At 54.8% G+C, this 19,043-nt stretch overlaps 1 protein-coding gene across 1 annotated transcript in view; it reads right to left on the reverse strand.

Moving 5' to 3' along the window:
* Positions 1-19,043, reverse strand: part of HIP1 (huntingtin interacting protein 1) — a 42,487-nt gene that overhangs the window by 9,631 nt on the left and 13,813 nt on the right. The window contains exons 2-5 of the mRNA XM_054394507.1: positions 2,474-2,537; positions 1,688-1,830; positions 1,175-1,231; positions 627-707 (exon numbers count right to left, since the gene is read on the reverse strand). Coding sequence (XP_054250482.1) covers positions 627-707; positions 1,175-1,231; positions 1,688-1,830; positions 2,474-2,537 — 345 coding nt within the window. The remainder of the gene's footprint in view (positions 1-626; positions 708-1,174; positions 1,232-1,687; positions 1,831-2,473; positions 2,538-19,043) is intronic.

A 19,043-nucleotide genomic window follows, 5' to 3' on the forward strand; every position in this document is an offset into this window, starting at 1 on the left:
GGTTTTCGAGGATCTCCTGCACCAGCCACAGTTCTGGGAGCACCAGAGTCGTGGATCTAGCTAGCAGCCTTGGTGCAAGAGACTGGGATGGCTCTTTGGATGTGGGAAGCGAGTGATGCAGAGGGGGAATGAGGGCTAAGATGAGGTCTGCTGAGCCTCAGTTGTCCACAGCAATCCTAGTCCATGGGGCCTGTATGGAGGCACCCATGGCCCAAAAGCCCAAAGGTCCCCAAAAGCCCTGCCCACTCCAGAGCCTCATGACCTCTTCCACCTCAGCCCATCTAGGATGCCTGGAAGAGACATGCATCCCAAAGCTGGGGGTCTTTCACTGCTTCTTGTAGCCCCTCAACTCCCAGCCCAGCCCCAAATGCCTCCAAGGAGCCCATATCCACCACAAAACCATCAAGCCCTGAGGCATGAGTCCTTGGGTCACTTTTAATCCAGGCTAAAGTTGGACCCTGGCAGCCTGGGACATGCTTCATGGTAGCTGCAGGAAAATCATGACAGATGAGAGGATCCTCGGGATGGCAGCTGTGCCAGGCCCTGTTCTGTATTGTAATTAGTCACCACTTTCACACCAGTGCCCCAGTATGTGGCCATGGGAACTGGGATAGGACAATGCTCACCTTGGTGTGAAACTCCATCTTGGTTCTCAGCAGTTTGAGGTAGATGCTGCAGAGCTGTCCGTAGCCCTCACTCAGGTGGCCCTAGGGACACCAGAAAACTGTTGAGACCTGGGGTAGGTGTGAAAAGACCTTCACCCCTTGCAGGATGACCAATTCCTCCCTTATCTCCCCCAAAACCCCAGCCAAACCCCTCCTCATTGACACAGAAGCTGCAGACTGTCTTGCAGCACATTTGCTGGAAGGCTTTGGTCAAGACCTTCTCATCACCTTCTCCACAGATTCCAGTGCTGCATTTAACTCCCAGAGCTGAACTTTACTGGGGTTTGCCATTAGAGAGGAAGAATGTGTTTGGTTTTGGTGGAAGGGGATGTTGAACTCAACCAGTAAACTCAGTCTGGGGAGGTCAGGACAGCCACAGGTCAGCCAGAGCCTGGCTCCTCCTGGGATAAGGATGAAGCCATCATCCAAGCTCACACCACCCCCAGCGTGGATGGCAAGGGACCTCTGGGGTGTCCCCACCACAGCTACTGGTGGGGTTGGCCACTTACCCACATCCTGCTCATGTCACTCAGCTCATTCTTGTATCTCAAGGAGTCTTTCAGGACCTGGAGGAATGACCATGATAATAAGCAGGAGCACAGGCAGCAGGCAGGGCAAGGTGTGCCATACTTAGAGCTGGCAGTTGGGGTGAGGAATGAGAGGTCTCAATGTGTTCCAACCCTGCAGCCTGCCAGTACTGCCAGCCTCAGGGTGCCTCAGTTTCCCCATCTGCACAGGAGGCAGGAGGATCCTTGCTGATTGCTTCTACACCAATGCTCTGCCTTAAGTGGTTTCCTCCTTCACTGGTGCTGCGGTCAGCACTGGGATTTGCAGCTCAAGGGGGGAGTGCCAGGCAGAGCAGTGCTAGCAAGGCTTTAGCAGAGTGAGCAGGGAAGGGTCTCTGTGCTTGTCCCCACCCAGGAGTGACCCACCCACCAGCATCTCCCACCACCCCTGTGCAGCCCTGCAAGGGAAAGGGTTTGGCCCTGGAGCAGCTGCCAAGCTGCGGCTGCAGCACTCACGTTGGAGTGGCCATCCCGGAGGAGCTTGTGGAAGACGTGGCAGAACTTCCAGCAGAGCACAGCGTTGCCTGACAGTGGCAGTCGGTTCACCACAGACCAGAAGGTCTGTGCCCCCTTCTCGTGGTGCGTGCCCAGGATGCATGGTGGTGGCCAGTCAAGGAAATGCTCCTGGTCCCTTTAGCAGTGATGGAGGGTGGCCACCCCGAAGCCGGCCGGCACCCGCAGAGCCAAGGGGAGCCAGGCCGCTGCAGGGGGCTGAGAAGCTGCCAAGCCCAGGCACATGCTGTCTCCAGGGGTGGCACAAGCCATCCCCTCTCCTCCAGCCCCACACCACCACTCTGGGGAGCACCATGGCACGCTCAGGGCTGGGGCTGTGCATCCACTGAACCTTCTCGGTTGCCCTGCCAGGATGCCGCGGATCTGGCTTTTAGTAGCAGATTGCTCACAAGCACCTCTGGGGATTAAACATCCTCACCCCAGGCAGAGAGCCTGCTGCAGGAATCTGCCCATCCAGCCTTCCCATGGGATGGCAGCACAGGGAGCACAGGGTTGGGCACCTACCCACAAAGGCAGGCTGCAGCAGCAGTAGCAGGGACCCTGTGCTTGCTGGAAACCTCCCAACCATCAGTGAGAGCCCCCCATCCCAGCCACCCTCAGCACCTCAGCAGCCAGCCTGCAGTGCTGGTCCCTCTTCCCCACGTGCCAACTTGCCACTGCCCCTTTTCCGGGCAGCCCCAGCCCCGCTCCCACGCTGGCTTGTCCCAGGGCCAGCTTTGGGAAGGATATTTCTGGCGTGCTTCTCCTTGACAGCCACTTCCTGCGCATTAATGGCCTTATTGATGCTGACAGTCTGCAAAAGAGAAGTGGTGGAGGGAAGGGGGGGATGAGATGGGAACAGTTCAGGCTCCTCTCTGGTCTCCCTCACCCGCTGAGACCCCCCGGCTCTGCCGGCACCTGTCGGTGGTTGGGTCCCATCCAGGTCCCCGGCCCCCTGCTCGTGCCAGCTGGATGCTGCCCGTTGCCGGATGCCTTTCTGGGATGTGGTTGGCATCCGCCAGGTTCAGCTGCTGCCAGGACTCATTTATTCAGCATAATAATGATGCAATTAAAGCAGGGATCACAAAGGACCCTCTCCTATCCTTGGGGTGGTGGGACGGGCAGAGGGAAGGCAAATCCCTCCCCTGCCCTTGGATCATGGGCAGCATCCAGCAGCTCCTACTCCACTTTTGGGGGGCAGGGGGCTGAGTGAAAAGAGCATTGTGAGGGACACAGGGAACCTGGCAGTGGAACATCAAGACCATGGCATGCTGCAGAGTGGAGTAGGTCCAGGGCTGCCTGTGCTGTCTGCCATCAAAGGACAGGGCCCCAGCCATACAATCATACAACTATTTATGTTGGAAAAGACCTTTAAGATCAAATTCAAGCATTAACCCAGCACTGCCAGGTCACTACTAAACCATATCCCTCAGCACCACATCTCCATGGATTTTCAATCCCTCCAGAGATGGCAACTTCACCACTTCCCTGGGCAGCCTGTTCCAGGGCTTGATGTCACTTTTGGGGAAGACGTTTTTCCTGATGTCCAACCTCAACCTCCCCTGAGGACATCTCCTCTTGTCCTATCACTTGTTTCTTGGGAGAAGAGACCAACCCCCTCCTTGCTTCCACCTCCTGTCAGGAAGTTGTAGAGAACAAGAAGGTCTCCCCTGAGCCTCCTTTTATCCAGACTAAACAACCCCAGTTGCCTCAGCTGCTCCTCACCAGACCCTTCACCAGCTTCATTGCCCTTTTCTGGACCCCCTCCAGCACCTCATGGTGTGGGATTAGAGGAGCAGGAGATAGATCCAATTGCTCACAGTGCAAGCAGCTTCCCTGGCTGGCACCTGCTGCCACCTCCCCACCCACTGCTGACAGTCACATCCAGACAGGGCACAACCAATCCCCAGCACCCGGAGCTCCCTGGACACTGATCCCACTGGGAGCCAGCACAACCCTCTCACAGCACTGGCAGCAGCACCCAGTGCTTGCCTGGCATCTGCTGCATGAGGATCCTGCTGCCCAGGCAAGTACCTGGCTGGCTCAGCACTGCCAGAAGTAGCTAATTACTGACAGAAAGCAATTAAAGCAGCAGGATTAATCCCAGCACCTTCCTTGCTGGAGCCCTTCTTGCTCACCCTGAGGTGGCCCTGCCTTCACCATGACTGACTGCAATGACTCTGTGGTGAGCAGGGCTGGGGGAATGCATGGGGACCCCGTGTATGGCTGGGCACAGCTCCAAACCCCCCAGCACCAAGCCTGACCCAACCCCCCAGAAGTCCTTTTGCCACCAAAGCATTGGGCAGTTGGAGCAGGAAGAACGTGCTGAAGGGCTGAGAGCCACAGCTGCCACTGCACCCTCATGCCAGGGCTGAGCATCTTAACTGAAACACTGGGGCTAGGTCCTCATATCCCAGTATGAACCAGTTCTGCTGCTGGTTCCAGCTGTGTTGGCTGCTCTTGAGCAGGGATGGTTCATGCACCCCCCACGGTGCCTGCAGACCCATCCCTGCAGTGCTGGCTTCACCAGGGACCATGGCAGGTCTCCAGCCATGCCAAGCTGCTCACCACTAGGTCCTTGCTCACTGGTGACCATGGAGGTCATGGTGGTAACCAGTAAGCACCATGGGGCTCATCAGTAAGATGCAGGAGGTTCATTTTGGGGTGTTATGGGACCTGGATCATGGGCTACAAGGCAGCAGCAGGCTGGACACAGACCAGAACCCACCTCTCAGCTTGGTTTTAAAAGGAGCTGATAATGGAGAAACCTAACTTCATCAGACATCCCTCCCAAAGGGCAAGATGGAGGAGAGCAGGCTCCCAGCACAGGAGGACCAAGGGTGGGAGCCACCTCTGCAGCTCTGCCTATCCCCATGGCCACTGTCCCTTGTCATTTATAAAATCCATACAATAAAACTCAGCATTAAAAAATGCCTCCCCCCCAAAAAAAAAAATTCCTCAGAAGGTGACTCTCTGCCAGTGGCAGCAGCTGGGAGGGTGATGCCCACATCCTGATGGCTATGGGTGACTCATGCCATGGATCTGGCTCCAGGTGCAGCTTGTCCATGTCCAAAATGCCAGTCTGCAGCCAGGAAGGAGCAGACAGGTGTTTGGCTGCCAGCCAAGCTCAAACCACATCATGGGGGCTGGCAGCTCTTGGCTCTGGGTGGTGACCTCCAGGACCCTCCACCCGCAAACCCCTCGCTCTGTGTGAAGCACAAGCAATACCCACATGGGCAGCAGAAAGGTTTTCCACAAGGAAAGGATGGATCCCAGGCTTCTGTCCTTGTGGGTACTGTGGGTACCTCCCCTACCAAGAGGGCAGGGCAGGGATCTCATACTGGGAGCTGCTTGGAGCAGCCACTGGAACTCCAGAGAAGCCCAAATTGCTGCTCCACTGGCCAGCAGTGCCTGCACAAGCAAACTGGAGAGGTGCAGGGCAGCAGTGAGGGACCAAGGCTACAAGTGTCACCTGCAAGGGACAAGCAGGGTCACTGAGGGTGACAGTAGCATGTGCTCCTGTCCATGAGTTTTTGGCTGTGATACTGGGTCAAGAAGGAGGCAAATTCGGGGCTGCCTTGAAAGAAAGTTCAGACTTCTTTGTCACATAGAGGGTCTTTCACCTTGACCTGCAGGTGCTGCTTCCCAACACCATCTGGTGCCTACTGCTGGTGGTATTTTAATTATAATTTAATTAGGAGCTTCTACACCACAAGGGCTGTTTCCAACCTGTCAGTGCTGCTGGCCCAGCTCCGGTTTCTTGCTGATGGGGGGGATGCCAGGTCCTGGTCTCTGTACACACAGGGACACCCAGTGAGCTCCTCTTCCATTGCTGCTCCCCCTTAGCAGTAGCAGCAGGGCAGGAGACCACAGCAGGCGTGGGGCTGCTGGGCTCTTCTCCAACCCCACACCCTCCCTGCTGCCGGGAGAGGAAGCCCTGCTGTTTCCTCTTGTGCAACCCAGGGAAGCCAGAGGAGAGGCCAGTGGGGCCCTGTTTGCACAACAAGAGCTGCAAGGGGGTGACACTGCCATGCCAGCCTCCCCTTGGCAGGGTCATGGGTCTGGGGTGTGGGGCAGACCTTAATGGACCAGCGCCCTGGGCAGGGCTGGGCCATGGGTGCTCTGCTGAGGCTCCACCAGTGCCTCAATCATAGAATGGTTTGAGTTGAAAGACAACTTGAAGGTCACCCAGTCCAACCCCGCTGCCATGGGCAGGGACATCTTCAACTAGATCAGATTGCTTAGAGCCCTTAACAACCTGACCTGGAATGGTTCCAGGCGCTGGGCATCTACCACCTTTCTGGGTGACCTTGGCCAGGGTCTCACTGCCCTAAGCATGAAAAATTTCTTCCTTGCCTGTAGTCTAAATCTCCCTCTTTTGGTTTGAACTCATCATCCCTTGTCCTGCTAAAATGTTCCCAGCTTTCTTATAGCCCCCCTTTAAGTACTAGAAGGTCACAATAAGGTCTCCTCAGAGCTTTCTCTTCTCCAGGCTGAACAACCCCAACTCTCTCACCCCTGTGCCACCAAGGGGAGAAGCCAAGTCAGGACACACAGACCAGGGACTACCCAACCTAATATCTCTGCCCCACAGCAGTAGGACCTGCCTGAGGAGCTTCTTCTCCCTCCCCAGCACTCAGAGGGTCCTGGAAAATCCCTGCAAGGTCTTTTCCTGTGGCTCCATATGCCACTGCAGCCTTGTCCCAAGGGAATTTCATGCCATTCCCATGGATTTCCAGGAATTCCACTGGCCAGGAGCGCTGCCAGAAATTGAGGTGAGCTGGACCACATCCTGTGGGACCCCCCTAACCCTTGACTTGGCCCAGCTCCCTCTGACAGGAAGATGCTACACCAGAGCCAAGCCACCAGCAGCTCCACACTGAGGAGACCCCCCCCCCACCTGGGGGTCATGTCAAGTGAAATACCTCTCTGGGTGTGCCACAGGGACAGAGGAGCCCAAAATTGCATGGAGGGACCCGGGATAGAGTGACAGCGGCTTCCTAAGCACTGAGAAACACTTCTCTCTTTTCTCATGCTCATCTGCACACCCTCACCCCCTGCCAGATCTCCCTGGTCTCCTCTGAACTGCACGTCCCCTGCTCCTGGGGAGAAGGCGAGCTCTGCTCAGAAGCTGCACGGTGCCTTCCCACTTCTCCTTTCATTTCCAAAAGGAAATGAGTGTTGATTAAAGAATCCAGAGCCACTGCAAATTATTTGGAGAAAGGGAGTAAGTCGCAGTGCAAATCCTCTTAGTAATGCTCCCTCATTTCTCCTTAATTCCTTTCTATAAATGGAGAGCTGGGATGGAGCATACCTCCGGAAAACTGCTCGCAACCAAGCCCTGCAGACGCTCCAGGGAGAGCGAGCGAGGAGGGAGACCTGACTATGGCAACCCTGGAAAGAAAAAACAGATCCAGGAGCTTAATTAAAACACAAATCCCAGCCTAGCAAAGCTTTCCTCTGGCCTCGGAGGTACGTGGGACATGGGGGTGAGGGCAAGTTTTTCGGAGGGCACACCGCTCTCTCGTGAAACATTGACTGCCAACAGCAGCTAAAAGCAAATCGCAGCCCTGCTGAGGCTCAGGGAAGGCTTTTCTCCAGCAAAACCCTGAAGCAAAGCTGGCTGGATAACACTGAGGGACTCCTGGGGAGAGCCAGGGTGGCCATGGTCCCCACTCTGCCTGGGGCCTTCAGCAGCAGCAGCAGCAGCAAGGAACAAGCCCAGCTTTGTGCCCAGCAACCAGAGGGAAGGCAGGCAGAAGCTGTGCTGGCGGCTGTGTGGGGCCAGGTGCTGTGTGCCTCATTTGCGCACGTAGGGATTCCATGGAGAAGAGAGGATGCTCAGCACAAACCACTCTTCCTTCCCAGTCCTAAATGCTCCCTTTGAATGGAGAGTGTGAGGAGACATCAAAACCACCTTCCCATCAATTAGTCCAGGCTATTTGGCTGCATCCGCTGCTGGATCCGTGCCTCCCTCCTGCCCTGCTAAGCACCAGAGCTGCTCCAGGGATGAAGCACCTGCAGCAGGGCTGTGTTAGCATCTCCCTGAAGGAGCTGATGCCCTTCTTGCCTCCTCCTCTCACCAGATGAGAAATAATCCCCCACAGGACCCAAGTCTCAGATTTCCCTACTCTTGGGTCCTAAAAACAACCACATTTCCCCAAAGCAACGTTGACCTCCAGTGTTACAGAACCTGAAACCTCACTGCACCTGCCAGGGTTTGCTCCCAGCAGTGGTGGCTCAAGATGATCTAGGAGATCCTAACTCTACCAGCTTGGATGCCAGCAGGAGAAGGAGGACCAAGGTATACCAGAGACAGCCTGGAATCCTGAGGGTAACCAGCATGAGGACCTTGGAGGGGTGTTTTGGGACACCTCACCCCACACCTTACCCTGCTACAGGAAACTCCAAACTGGAGTCACTGGAAAGATCACCATGGGTTACATGAGCAAGCTGGAAGCCAACAGTATCACCACAAGGCTTATCTTGGCAGAGACCTGCCCTGGCATCAACATCTCCAGATCTGCTTTGGAAAAGTTGAGAGGATGATGACTCCAGATCACTGTCATGCCTGGTCTACCCACCATCAGTGCTCGCTGGCACATGCTCAAGACCAATGTGAGCATTATGGAGGAGCTCTTCCACCATGGGTGATGCTTCCAGAGAAAAAAACACCTGGACCAGACCAGGAAGGGGTGATGTCTCCACCCCACAAGTAGACACAAGAGAGCAGCAGCTGCTGTCCAACTCCCACCAAGGCCTTTGCCTTGTGAGCTGTAGGACCATTACCATGGTAGAAAAATGAACTAAGTTGAAGGATACGCATTTTGAGTGTATCTAAACAGACCACCCCACCAGCTTCCAGCTTCTCTGGAGGGCAGCAAGGTGGCACCAAAGCAGAGGATGGGATCCAGAGGGTGACATTCCCATGAACTGCATGTGCAAGGACTTAACCTACTGCTCCTTCTGGCTTTTCCAGAGCCAGTTATGAGTTCAACATCATCACCAGAGCTGGGGCAGGATGAGACACACAATCTGATTGCTCCTCCACCTTCAAGACAAGCAAAGGTAAACAATGAAGGCATCACCAGCCAACTGGTGATGGGTCCCAAATGAGACATCTGATGCCAGGAGGGGAGAGCCAGGCTGGTGACCAGCAGCTGGAAGGGTTTGATTCCACCAACTCCAGAGACGAGAACTTGCTGTGTTGAACACATCACTGCTCACCAAGGAGGCACAAACACCCAAAGACTTGGACCACTGATTTTCTCCAGTGCCATCAACAATTTATGCAGATGAATGACTTGGACGTGTGGGTTTTAAATCCAGTTTAAGCAATACAGAATTTTTCTGATACACAGATAAACCTTTGGGGGAAAAAAAACCCAACCAAAACACCAGGACAGAGAGCAAACAGCTCTTGGGGACAATAGGTAGCAAAAAGCAAGGCTCCAGAAGAAGCCAAACCTCACCAATGACCATTGGGGAAGCTGACACTGTCAAACTCTCTGATTTTGTTGAAACCTCCAGCTTGAAGTAACAGAAGTCAATCAAGGCTCTGGGGAGCTCTTCGGTCACCTCCAGAATCACTAAGAGGCAGCACAAGCTCTGGCTTCTGCTGCTGGGCACTTCCAAACCATCAAAACAACCAGATCCCACCACAGGGAGCTGGATCCAGGAAAAGCCAGGAGGGTCCCCAGGACCCCTGCAACCTTCAGCAGCTGCTCCCCACAGAAAGCACTCGTTACTCTTCTTGCTTAATTACTGCTATGGGCTCTCCATCACTCACACTGCCTGGACAGCTCGACCACAGCCGGAGCCTTTCCCACGAGATTCCCCACGAGCCAGGCTTTTCATCCTGTGTAGTGTTTTTATGCCAAGATCATCTCTTCCAGCAGTGGGGATTTCTATCTGGGGAGGGAGGATGGCTGTGTTTTCCAGCATTGGTGGTTCAGGAAGGTTCTCCGCTGCCTTCAAATATTCCTAATACATTCCCAGTGGTCCTGAATGGAGTCTTCTGCTCCCCAGCAAATGCAGATATTTGGCCATTTTTTGGAACAGGAGGAAAGTGAAGAGTGTGGCTGGAGGATGCAGGGATACCTCATCTCTGGATGCATATCAGCTGCCATCCTAGGGCTGACCTGCCTCGGGAAGTTTCACCCTGGTGGGAGCACTTGGGGGTGCATATTGCCCTAGCAGGATGCTCCCAAATTCTGTGGAGCTGCGATGTCCTGGAGATGTGGAGACTGGCAGTGCCAAGGCAGCTTTGGTGGAAATCCTTCCATGCAACACCTCCCACGGAGCTGCAGAACAGGGAGTCCCTTACCCATTATCCCTCTGGGAGGTCTGGATCTTGCAATGGAACTGGGAACAGCCAGGACCATATGGCCAGGGCCATATGGGCTCCATGCTGCACTCAAGGGACCTTCTCCATCCCTAATCCAGCTCCGCTGGAGCACCGTGAAAAGCAAAATCCTTCTTCCCAGGTGAGCAGTGCAGGAGATGACCACAGCGCCCTGCAGAAGGGACCCTAACCCCCCCACTTTCTACCTCAAAATTGTTTCCATCCCTAACGCCCTAACGGGCAGAAACAACAGCACCGTGCGCGGGCACACGGCTACATGGGGACACCGGTGCTGGTGGCACCAGCTGAACCCAGCGATCGAAGCCCGGCGGGGGCACCGCGAGTTAACCGGGTGGGTGGGAGCAGCCCCGGTCACGGGCTGCGGCAGCACGGCGCGGGAGGGTGCTCAGCTCGAGCGGCTCGGACGAGCCCCCCGATAAGCGCAGGAGGGGGCGCCCGGTTCGGTCGCCGCCCGCCAGCCACCCCTGCCTCCCCCGGGGCACACGGCGCTGTCGCCGGGGGCACGGGGGGGGTGTGCTCCGCAACTTCCCCGGGAACAGTTAGCTGGATGCAATTCCTCACTCCGGGAATCAACCCACCTGCCGCGCCGAGGTGCCGAGCTGGGGGGGGGGGGGTGTCCCCATCCCCAGGGGGGGGCACTTACTTACCACCTTGCCCAGCTCCATGGCGGCGGAGCTGCCGCTGCTCGGGGCCCCGCGGGCGCTGGGTGAGGGCTCAGAGCGGAGCGGCGCTGCCCACGGCGGTGCCCATGGCGGCGGCCCCGCGGGGCGGCGGCGCTGGAAGGTTCTGCCGGGCGGCGGCGGAGCGAGAGCGGGAGGGGAGACGGGGAAGAGGACGGGAGGGGGAGGGTGGGGGGGTGCTGCGCGCACCCGCGCACGGGCGCGCTCCCGCGAGGGGCGGCACAACCAAGCTGGGGAGGGGGAGGAGGGTTGGGGGTTGAGGGGGCGGGAGGGGGGGGCGGCCGCGGCGTTCCGCTGGAATAACAAAGGAGCCCCGCGGGGGCGCGCATGGAGGAGGGGGGGTGGGGCGCGTCCCCGCCACCACTGAACCGGGAGCGCCCCGCCCGGGGGGAGGGCGGCTTCGGGGTAATGGCAAAGCGGGGGTGGAGGGGATGTCCAACCTCCCTCCCTGCCACACGGTGCAGTCTGCCTGGATCCCTGTCCCACCTGCATTCTGCTGTTCCTCTTTATGTCCTCCCCATCCCCGTCCTACCCCCTGCCTCCTCTTCTACACCGACCAGCTGCCCCCGTGCTCCATCCTCTGCTCATCCCTTGTCCCATCTGCATCCTTCTGCTCCTTCCCCTGCCCCACTCTCTGTTGCCCCCGGCCCATCCTCTGCCCCATCCCCCGCCTGATCCCCCACCCCATCTATGTGTCTTAGAGGGAGAAGTGACACCTGAGGGTCTGGCCAGTGATCTGCAGAGGGTTTTCCTAGCACTGGAGCCTACTGGTGCAATCTGGGTTCCAACGAAAGACATTAAACTGGTGCGGTAAACGAGGCCCCCCTCTTCCTGCAGCCCATCCATCCCCATTGCCAACATTCCAAGCAGGGATTGCCACCTTGCCATGGCACAGGCAAACACCCAGGCAGGACTATTTTATTTTATTCTTCCAGTTTAGCATATTCCAGTGGGAGGCACTAAAAAAAAAAAAAAAAAAACAACAAATAAATTCTTCTGGTTTTCTGTGATCTCCTAAAAGCAACCCCAAAGTCATGAGGAGGAGAAACATCACAGCTGCCCCTTGACTGAAGGAGGAGGAGAAGCTTCACAGCCCCAAGAGAAAAACACTCCTGTGGTGCTGGCCCTAGCTGAACGTGCTAATCCCCTGGGATTACTTTAGTCTAGTCATGGCTCAGCCACTTACTCCAGGATGGGGACTTGGCCACTCCTAATAAGATAACAAGATCCCACATCCCTGCAGGGACTGAGCACAGCTACCCCAGTACCCAGCTCCACACCAACCCACCCTGATCCATTAATCCCAGCCCTGTGAGTGGGAGGCAGCGTTGGGGGCCAAGCCCCAGGCTGGTTTTCCTTGTGTGGCTGTTACAGCCTCTGCCGCGATTCCTTGGGAAGGACAGACGGATGCAATGCTCAGCAGCGCTGAGCTCATCCTTTGTTGGCTGGACCAACGTGTTTGGCTGGACCAGATGGTTTCAAGCAGTAGCTAAATTCCTCTGGGAGCTGCTCCCATCATGAGCACCTGCCTCTAGTGTGGTACCTGCTCCTGTCATGGGTACCTGCCCCTACTGTGGATACCTGTCCCTATCACGCCAGGCATGACAGGACTCAATGGCCTCTATCATGAGAGGTGTGACAGCACATGTGTGTGCCAGGAATGGTCTCTGCTGCACCAGCCAGCGCAGCACCAACCCCAGTATCTGCAGGACACAGCACCCAGGCCCCAAAAGGGGACAAACCCAACACTGAGCCCTCCCCACGGTGAACCCCCTCAGTGAGTGATTCCCAGCTGCACTCTCAGCATGAAAAGTAGGACTCTGGGTCCTCACAGAGCAGCCCAGCCCTCAGCCTGGGGTTCCCCCCGGCTTAATGGGATGCTGGAATTAATCAATTCACCCTTATCTGGGTTTAGCATTGCTCTGAAACCAACGCCACAACCGCTGCTGCTTGTTGTCCCAACAAGTCCTGTGGATGCAGTCCATGCTTCCCAGAGCACACTCTCCAAAGGTACCAAGAATCCAGAGCCTCCAGAGGCCACACCCCTGCAATTAGCACTTGGCCATTATGTTTATGCCTCATTTGCATGAAGAGACCTTAAGACAGTTATGCAAAGAGCACACCTTGCAAGGCACAGCCAAAACCAAAGAGCAAAGCCCAATCCTCCCCAACACACACACAGGAGGGATGTCACCCTCCCTACAAATCCGCCTGCACGGGAAACAGATCTTGCAAAAAGAGTATGGTTAAATATCATGCAGGATCCATTCTTCAGCCATATTTGCTGGTGACACCCTGTAATACCATCAAAACCTGTGTGCAACTGTGTCAAGCTGCCCACCTCCTGCATACAGGCTTGGAGCTCCCAATGTCACTCCTCAATCCCACAACAAAGTCATCTCATCATTAACCTTTTTTTTTTTTTTTTTTTTAAATCAAGCTAGCATGCCACCTCACTCCTGAAACAAACATCTCCACTGGTGCTACAGCCAGTTCAGGAGAGAAGACTACTGTCATTATTGATGGTCTCTTAAGGATGCTGCAGTGCTGGGACATGCTGGATGCTGGTGACACAGTCATGGCCACTGCATGGTTCACTGTGACTGAACAACTCCAGCTGGCAAAACCTAGATTTTGGAAGCCACCAGAAAGCACTTAGAGAAAAAGGCTCCAAGCCACCTGGCTTCTCAGCAAGGGGCAGTCTTCAGCTAGAAGGCAAAAATACGAGCCAGGGCAGCTCTAGAAGGAAACCTGCAAATTAACTTGAAGGCAATTTCAGGAGGATCTCTGGAGCAAAGGAAACCCCAAATTCCCAATAGCAAGCAAAGCTGCACTCCTCACACTGAAAGCACCGAGCAGGGAGCAGGGATGGCAGTGTACATGAGCACACTGGGGCTCAGGAGGAACTGGTGTGACCTGTGACAGTTCACCGAGGTGGAAGGAATTTCCTTCTTGCTTTACTGAGCCACGGGGAGCTCCCTGCCGTGGGTCACTGCAATGCCATGGAGAAATGCTGGTGCCAGCACACGAGAGCTGCTCTTGCCCTGCATGGTGCTCCTGGGTCATTCCCAGGGGCTCCCTTAAAGATGCTCAGGCACTGGCCTGAGCTCTTTACAGCTGCAGGAGCATCAGCTCTGCTCCCAGTTCCCTTCAACTACTACAGGCACATGTATTCAGCTGACCTCACTCGCAGAGATCCACCGCAGGCTGTGCAAGGAGTGAACTTGCTCTAAATTTCTGTTGCACTACAGCAGGAGCAGGGAGGGGCATCTACAGAGTATCCCACTTGGGTGTGTAAACCCACAGGCTTCATCCCTGTCTCCAGCCCTCTCCAAGGCTGCATCCCATCCCAGCAGTTTGGGATGAACTTCATGAAGGACATGCCCTAGCAAGCCTCTCTGGAGTGGTTTCACTCCAGCTGGGATGAAGGGAATTACTTAGTGAATGCTGGGAATGTGCTGAAGGACCTGCTGAAGAACTGCAGGGTATCAAAGGTGCTGCCTCCACCAACCCCTCCATCTTGGGTGGTAGGAAGGGACCTTTCCCAGCAGGGGATAGGGAAGGCAAAGCAATGGCTCTGAAGACTAAGAGGGGATCTAATTAATGTTTACAAATATCTGAAGGGTGGGTGTCAAGAGGAAAGGGCCAGGCTCTTTCCAGTGGTGCCCTGTGACAGGCAGTGGACACAAACTGGAACCCAGGAGGTTCCACCTCAACATGATGAAAAATTTCTTTACTGTGAGGGTGCTGGAGCCCTGGAGCAGGCTGCTCAGGGAGGCTGTGGAGTCTCCTTCAAAAGCTGCCTGAATGTGTTCCTGTGTGACCTGCCCTAGGTGATGCTGCTGTGGCAGGGGGCTTGGACTCAATGCTCTCCAGAGGTCCCTTCCAACCACTCTATGATTCTATGATTCCCTGGAGAACTAGGGAGGAGGCAGCCCTTCACTTCACTGTGTCCCATGAGTGCCTTCATCACCCTCCTGGGTGATCTGGAGAGGCAGACAGCCCCCTCCTCTCCTCCTGGGCTGTATTTAGCCTCCTCCAGTGCTGCACTCTGAGACCCTTTACACCACACTGGGAACATCCTCCTGCAGCTCTCCTGTGAGCTGCCAGGCTGGTCCGTGTGGTCTGGACCACGATGATGAAGCAGGAAGAGACATTCAGCACCTTCCATGAACCTGCTGGAGGCTCTGTGAGCAGCTTTTAAACCATTTCAGCACTGACTCACGTTAAAACGAAGGGAATTTGGTCTAAAACATCTTGGCAAATGTGCCCTTTTGTCATTGCAGCCAGGTTGGTCAGGTGGTGCTCTAGAAGACATTGCCTTTCATTGGTTTTTACATCCCCTACTTCTGTTCGAGCAAATCTCTGCCCGAGCTGATGCTTGGGGCAGGATGGAGCAGAAAGCTCAGGCCCACTCTGCTCCATGAAGCATTTACATCTCTCCCCCAGAGGTCTCTTTGCCTGTTTCCCCCCACCCCTCCACTGTTCATTTTACCAGGTCTAAAAATACTCTGAAGCCTTTTAAACCCTCTTCCCCTGCAGCCGCCTCCCCCCTGGATGACTAATAATATCTCTTGCTCTCTTGATCTCTCTGTGTTTCCCAAGACTTCCCTGAGGGAAGGAACCCAACAGGAATCACGCTCTCAAACCACCCCTTGGAATCCCAGGCTCTTAAATTCATTTTCCTGGGGAATGGCATTTTTGTCCAGCTGCTCCATCGTAGGAGCAGTTTAAAGTCACCCCCCCACCCCCAGGCAGCTCTCTTAGCTCACAATAAACTAGTCCTAATCCATGGCTTAACTGTGCAAGATGCTGCTGGAACATCTTTCTGATCCAGGATCTCCAGGATCACAGAATCATAGAATTGTTTTGGTTGGAAAAGACCTCTAAGATCATTGAGTCCAACTGTCAACCTAACACCATCATGGTCATTCCTCCATGTCCCAAAGTGCCATGTCCACACATTTCCTGAATACCTCCAGGGATGGTGACTCCACCACCTCCCTGGGCAGCCTGTTTCAATGCCTGACCACTCTTGCAGCAAAGAAATTTTTCCTAATCTCCAACCTAACCCTCCCCTGGCACACTTTCAGGCCATTTCCTCTCATCCTGTCACCTGATACTAGAGAAGAGGCTGACCCCCACCTCACTGCAACCTCCTTTCAGGGAGCTGTAGAGAGCAATGAGGTCTCCCCTTAGCCTCCTCTCCTCTAGACTCAACAAACCCAATTCTCTCAGCCACTCCTCATAAGACTTGTTCTCCAGACCCTTCTTTAGACCCTTCACCAGCTTCTGTTACTCTTCTTTGTGCCTGGGGTTTTCAGTGCTGTAGGTATAGAGCAGAAGGGCAGGTTCATTGGGAAACCCACTGAGCACTTAGAAAACCATTTATTTTTGATTCTGCAGGTGCCAGCTCTCTTCAGCATCTCTCCAGATCTGGAGCACTTGCCTGGAGGATGTGCCTTGGAGGACTCATTAGGCTGGGTTTAGTTTCTGATCCATGGAGCTGGGTGAGCATTGCTGGCTGCATGAGGAGTTTTGCTTTTTAGGAGAAGGGAGCAAATGCTGTGCACTGAGATGTATTTGTAGTAGTGTGCTTTGGAGGAAAATCCCACCTCACCATCACCCTTTGTGGGAATGTTTGGTTTTTTTATCCTGCTGAGCTGGGAGGTTAGAGCAGTGTAACACAGAACAGCTTTCCCTAAGCCACTGAGCTGCTCCTTCTGAAACAGAGCTGAGACCTGCCCTGGGCAACCTCCCCAAAGGTATGTGGAACACTAGAACAGGTTGCCCAGGGAGGTGGTTGAGGCCCCATCCCTGGAGATATTCAAGGTGAGGCTCAACAGGGCTCTGAGCAACCTGACCTAGTTGAGGATGCTCCTGATTGCTGCAGGGGGGTTTGGCCTAGATGACCTTTGGAGGTCCCTTCCAACCCAAACCATTCCATGATTTTATGATTCTAAGATCCCAAGTAACACCACAGGTTACTTAGGACACAGGGAGAGAGCAGCCACAGTGGCAGAAGCTGAAGGGTGACTCAGACACCACAATATGGCCAACCCCCTCTGGGGCTGATCCCACAGCACTGCCATTTTCAGAAGGGATCCAGCCATGATCAACCTTCAGAAAACCCTTCAAAAACCACTGGGGATGTAAAAAAAATATCCCCCAAACTGTCACAGTCTTGGTGAACTGTCTGCTTTTCAGCACCAAATCTGCACTCACACAAGAGGGAGGTTTAAAGGGGGTTGCGTGCTCCAACACTTCTGGAAATCCCCCACCCCGGGCTAGCTAATGCCCAAATAAATACCTTTGTAAATCTTGATTTAGGAAAAATATCCGCTCCTGAGCACTGCTTAAAAAGCTCAAGGCCATTTTGAAATCCTTGTAATGCTGCAGTTTCCTGGGCATGTGAAAGTGAGAGGAAAAAGCAGATCAGTCTGAAGCGGGCATGAGTCCAGGGCTGGCGGCTGCACCGAAGGCTCACGCCGGCACGGAGCAGGCAGTGGGCAGCTGCTGAGGGGGTACTGAGCTCCCTCCAGCTCCTCACCACAGGCTGGCCCAGCATGGGCAGCTAGGGAGGAGTGCTGCCCTTCCACATCACCCCAAGCAGAAGATAAAGGAAGGGTTCCTGGGGTGCAGAGCCTGCAATGCCTGTGGGATGGATGGGAAAAGATGGCACCGCTGCCAGCCACAGGCCAGGGTAGAGGCAGGGAATCCAGCTCCATTATCCCTCCTGCCTTTACAGGAAGCACTTTGTTGTGCTGTCAATATAGAGATTTTCGTTCAAATACAAAAAAGAGAAGCCAGGGTTCATGCTGCTGGGGTCCACGCTGCCGTTATTGATCCGCTGCTATTTTTAGCTCCTCGTTCAATCCCTCACCGTTGGTGTCACAGTCACTGCACGAGCCCTGTGCAACATGGATCACACAGGGCTGGGCCAGGGTTAGCAGGAGCCCAGAGAGCAGCTCCACAAAGCCAATGAGATTAAAAATGCAAGAGGGAAAGAGAGAAACAGGAGAAGCAGCATCCTCCCCACTCGCTGCTTCACCCTTCTGCTGATGTTGTAAGGAGCCAGGAAGGTCCTCCCCATCCAACCCGGAGAAGAAGAAACTGTTCTGCAGATGGTGTGGAAGGCTAGGACACCCTGGCCCTGGCCACCAAGCTGAGTAGTGCAGTCAGTACCTGGGAGGGAAGGGATGGCATGCAGAGGGACCTGGACAGGCTTGGGGAGTGGGCCCATGTGAACCCCATGAAATTCAGCCAGACCAAGTGCAACATCCTGCACTTTGAGAATCATAGAATGGTTTGGTTTGGAAGGGACCTCCAAAGGTCATCCAGTCCAACCTCCTCTGCAGTCAGCAGGGGCATCCTCAACTAGATCAGGCTGCCCAGAGCCCTGTTGACCCTCACCTTGAGTATTTCCAGGGATGCCCTTGGGTCAGGATAACCCTCAGTACCAGCACAGACTGGGGGATGGATGAATGGATGGAGGGATGGATAGAAAGCAATCCCTCAGAGAAGGAATGAGGAATGCTGGTGTATGGAAAATGGGATATGATCTGCAAATGAGAAAGCCAAGCCCCCCCACCTTAGTTGTCTCCAAACCTCTGCCTTAGGTGATCTTCAAGTTGCCTCATCAAAGGAATAATTTTAACTATCTGCTTTTGTTTGCCCCCTGAATCTCATGAGGATCTATGGACCCAGTGGCAATGCCAGATGCTTGACACTTCAGCTCAATGCCTGGATAAGACCTGCACACCCACCACCCAGGACCTTCTCACACCTTCTCCTGAGCTTTACTTTCATGCAGATCCAAAGGATGGGGGAGAAAGGGGCTGCGCAGAAGCTCCTGGCACATTTGCAACGTGGACACACACCTTGGCACCTACAAACCCTGAATGCTACAGCTTCAGAACATCCACACCATGAGGAACAAACTCCTCTGAAATGAAACCACCTGATGCAATAGGTTGGGAAATACCACAGCAAACGTTTTCCCCATGGCCAGACCCCACCCTATGGGGCCAGACGCTCAGGGATCCCTGCCTGCAGCTAGAGGGATCTGGAGGGACGCAGAGGGCTGAGGACACTGAGCCTGCCTCTGGCTAACGGGCAGCAGCAGAAATATTTATAGGAAATAGGCAACATATTTCCAGCCCTGGGCGAGTTTCCAGCTCTGAGGATGTTCATGCTCAAGCACCACGTGGCTGCAGGGAGAGGTCGGAGCAGAGCGGGCGATGCCGGCTGGCAGCAACACCGCCTCCTCCTCTCA

The sequence above is a fragment of the Indicator indicator genome, chromosome 30 (assembly GCF_027791375.1).
Source record: "Indicator indicator isolate 239-I01 chromosome 30, UM_Iind_1.1, whole genome shotgun sequence".
In the NCBI taxonomy this organism is placed as follows: Eukaryota; Metazoa; Chordata; class Aves; order Piciformes; family Indicatoridae; genus Indicator; species Indicator indicator.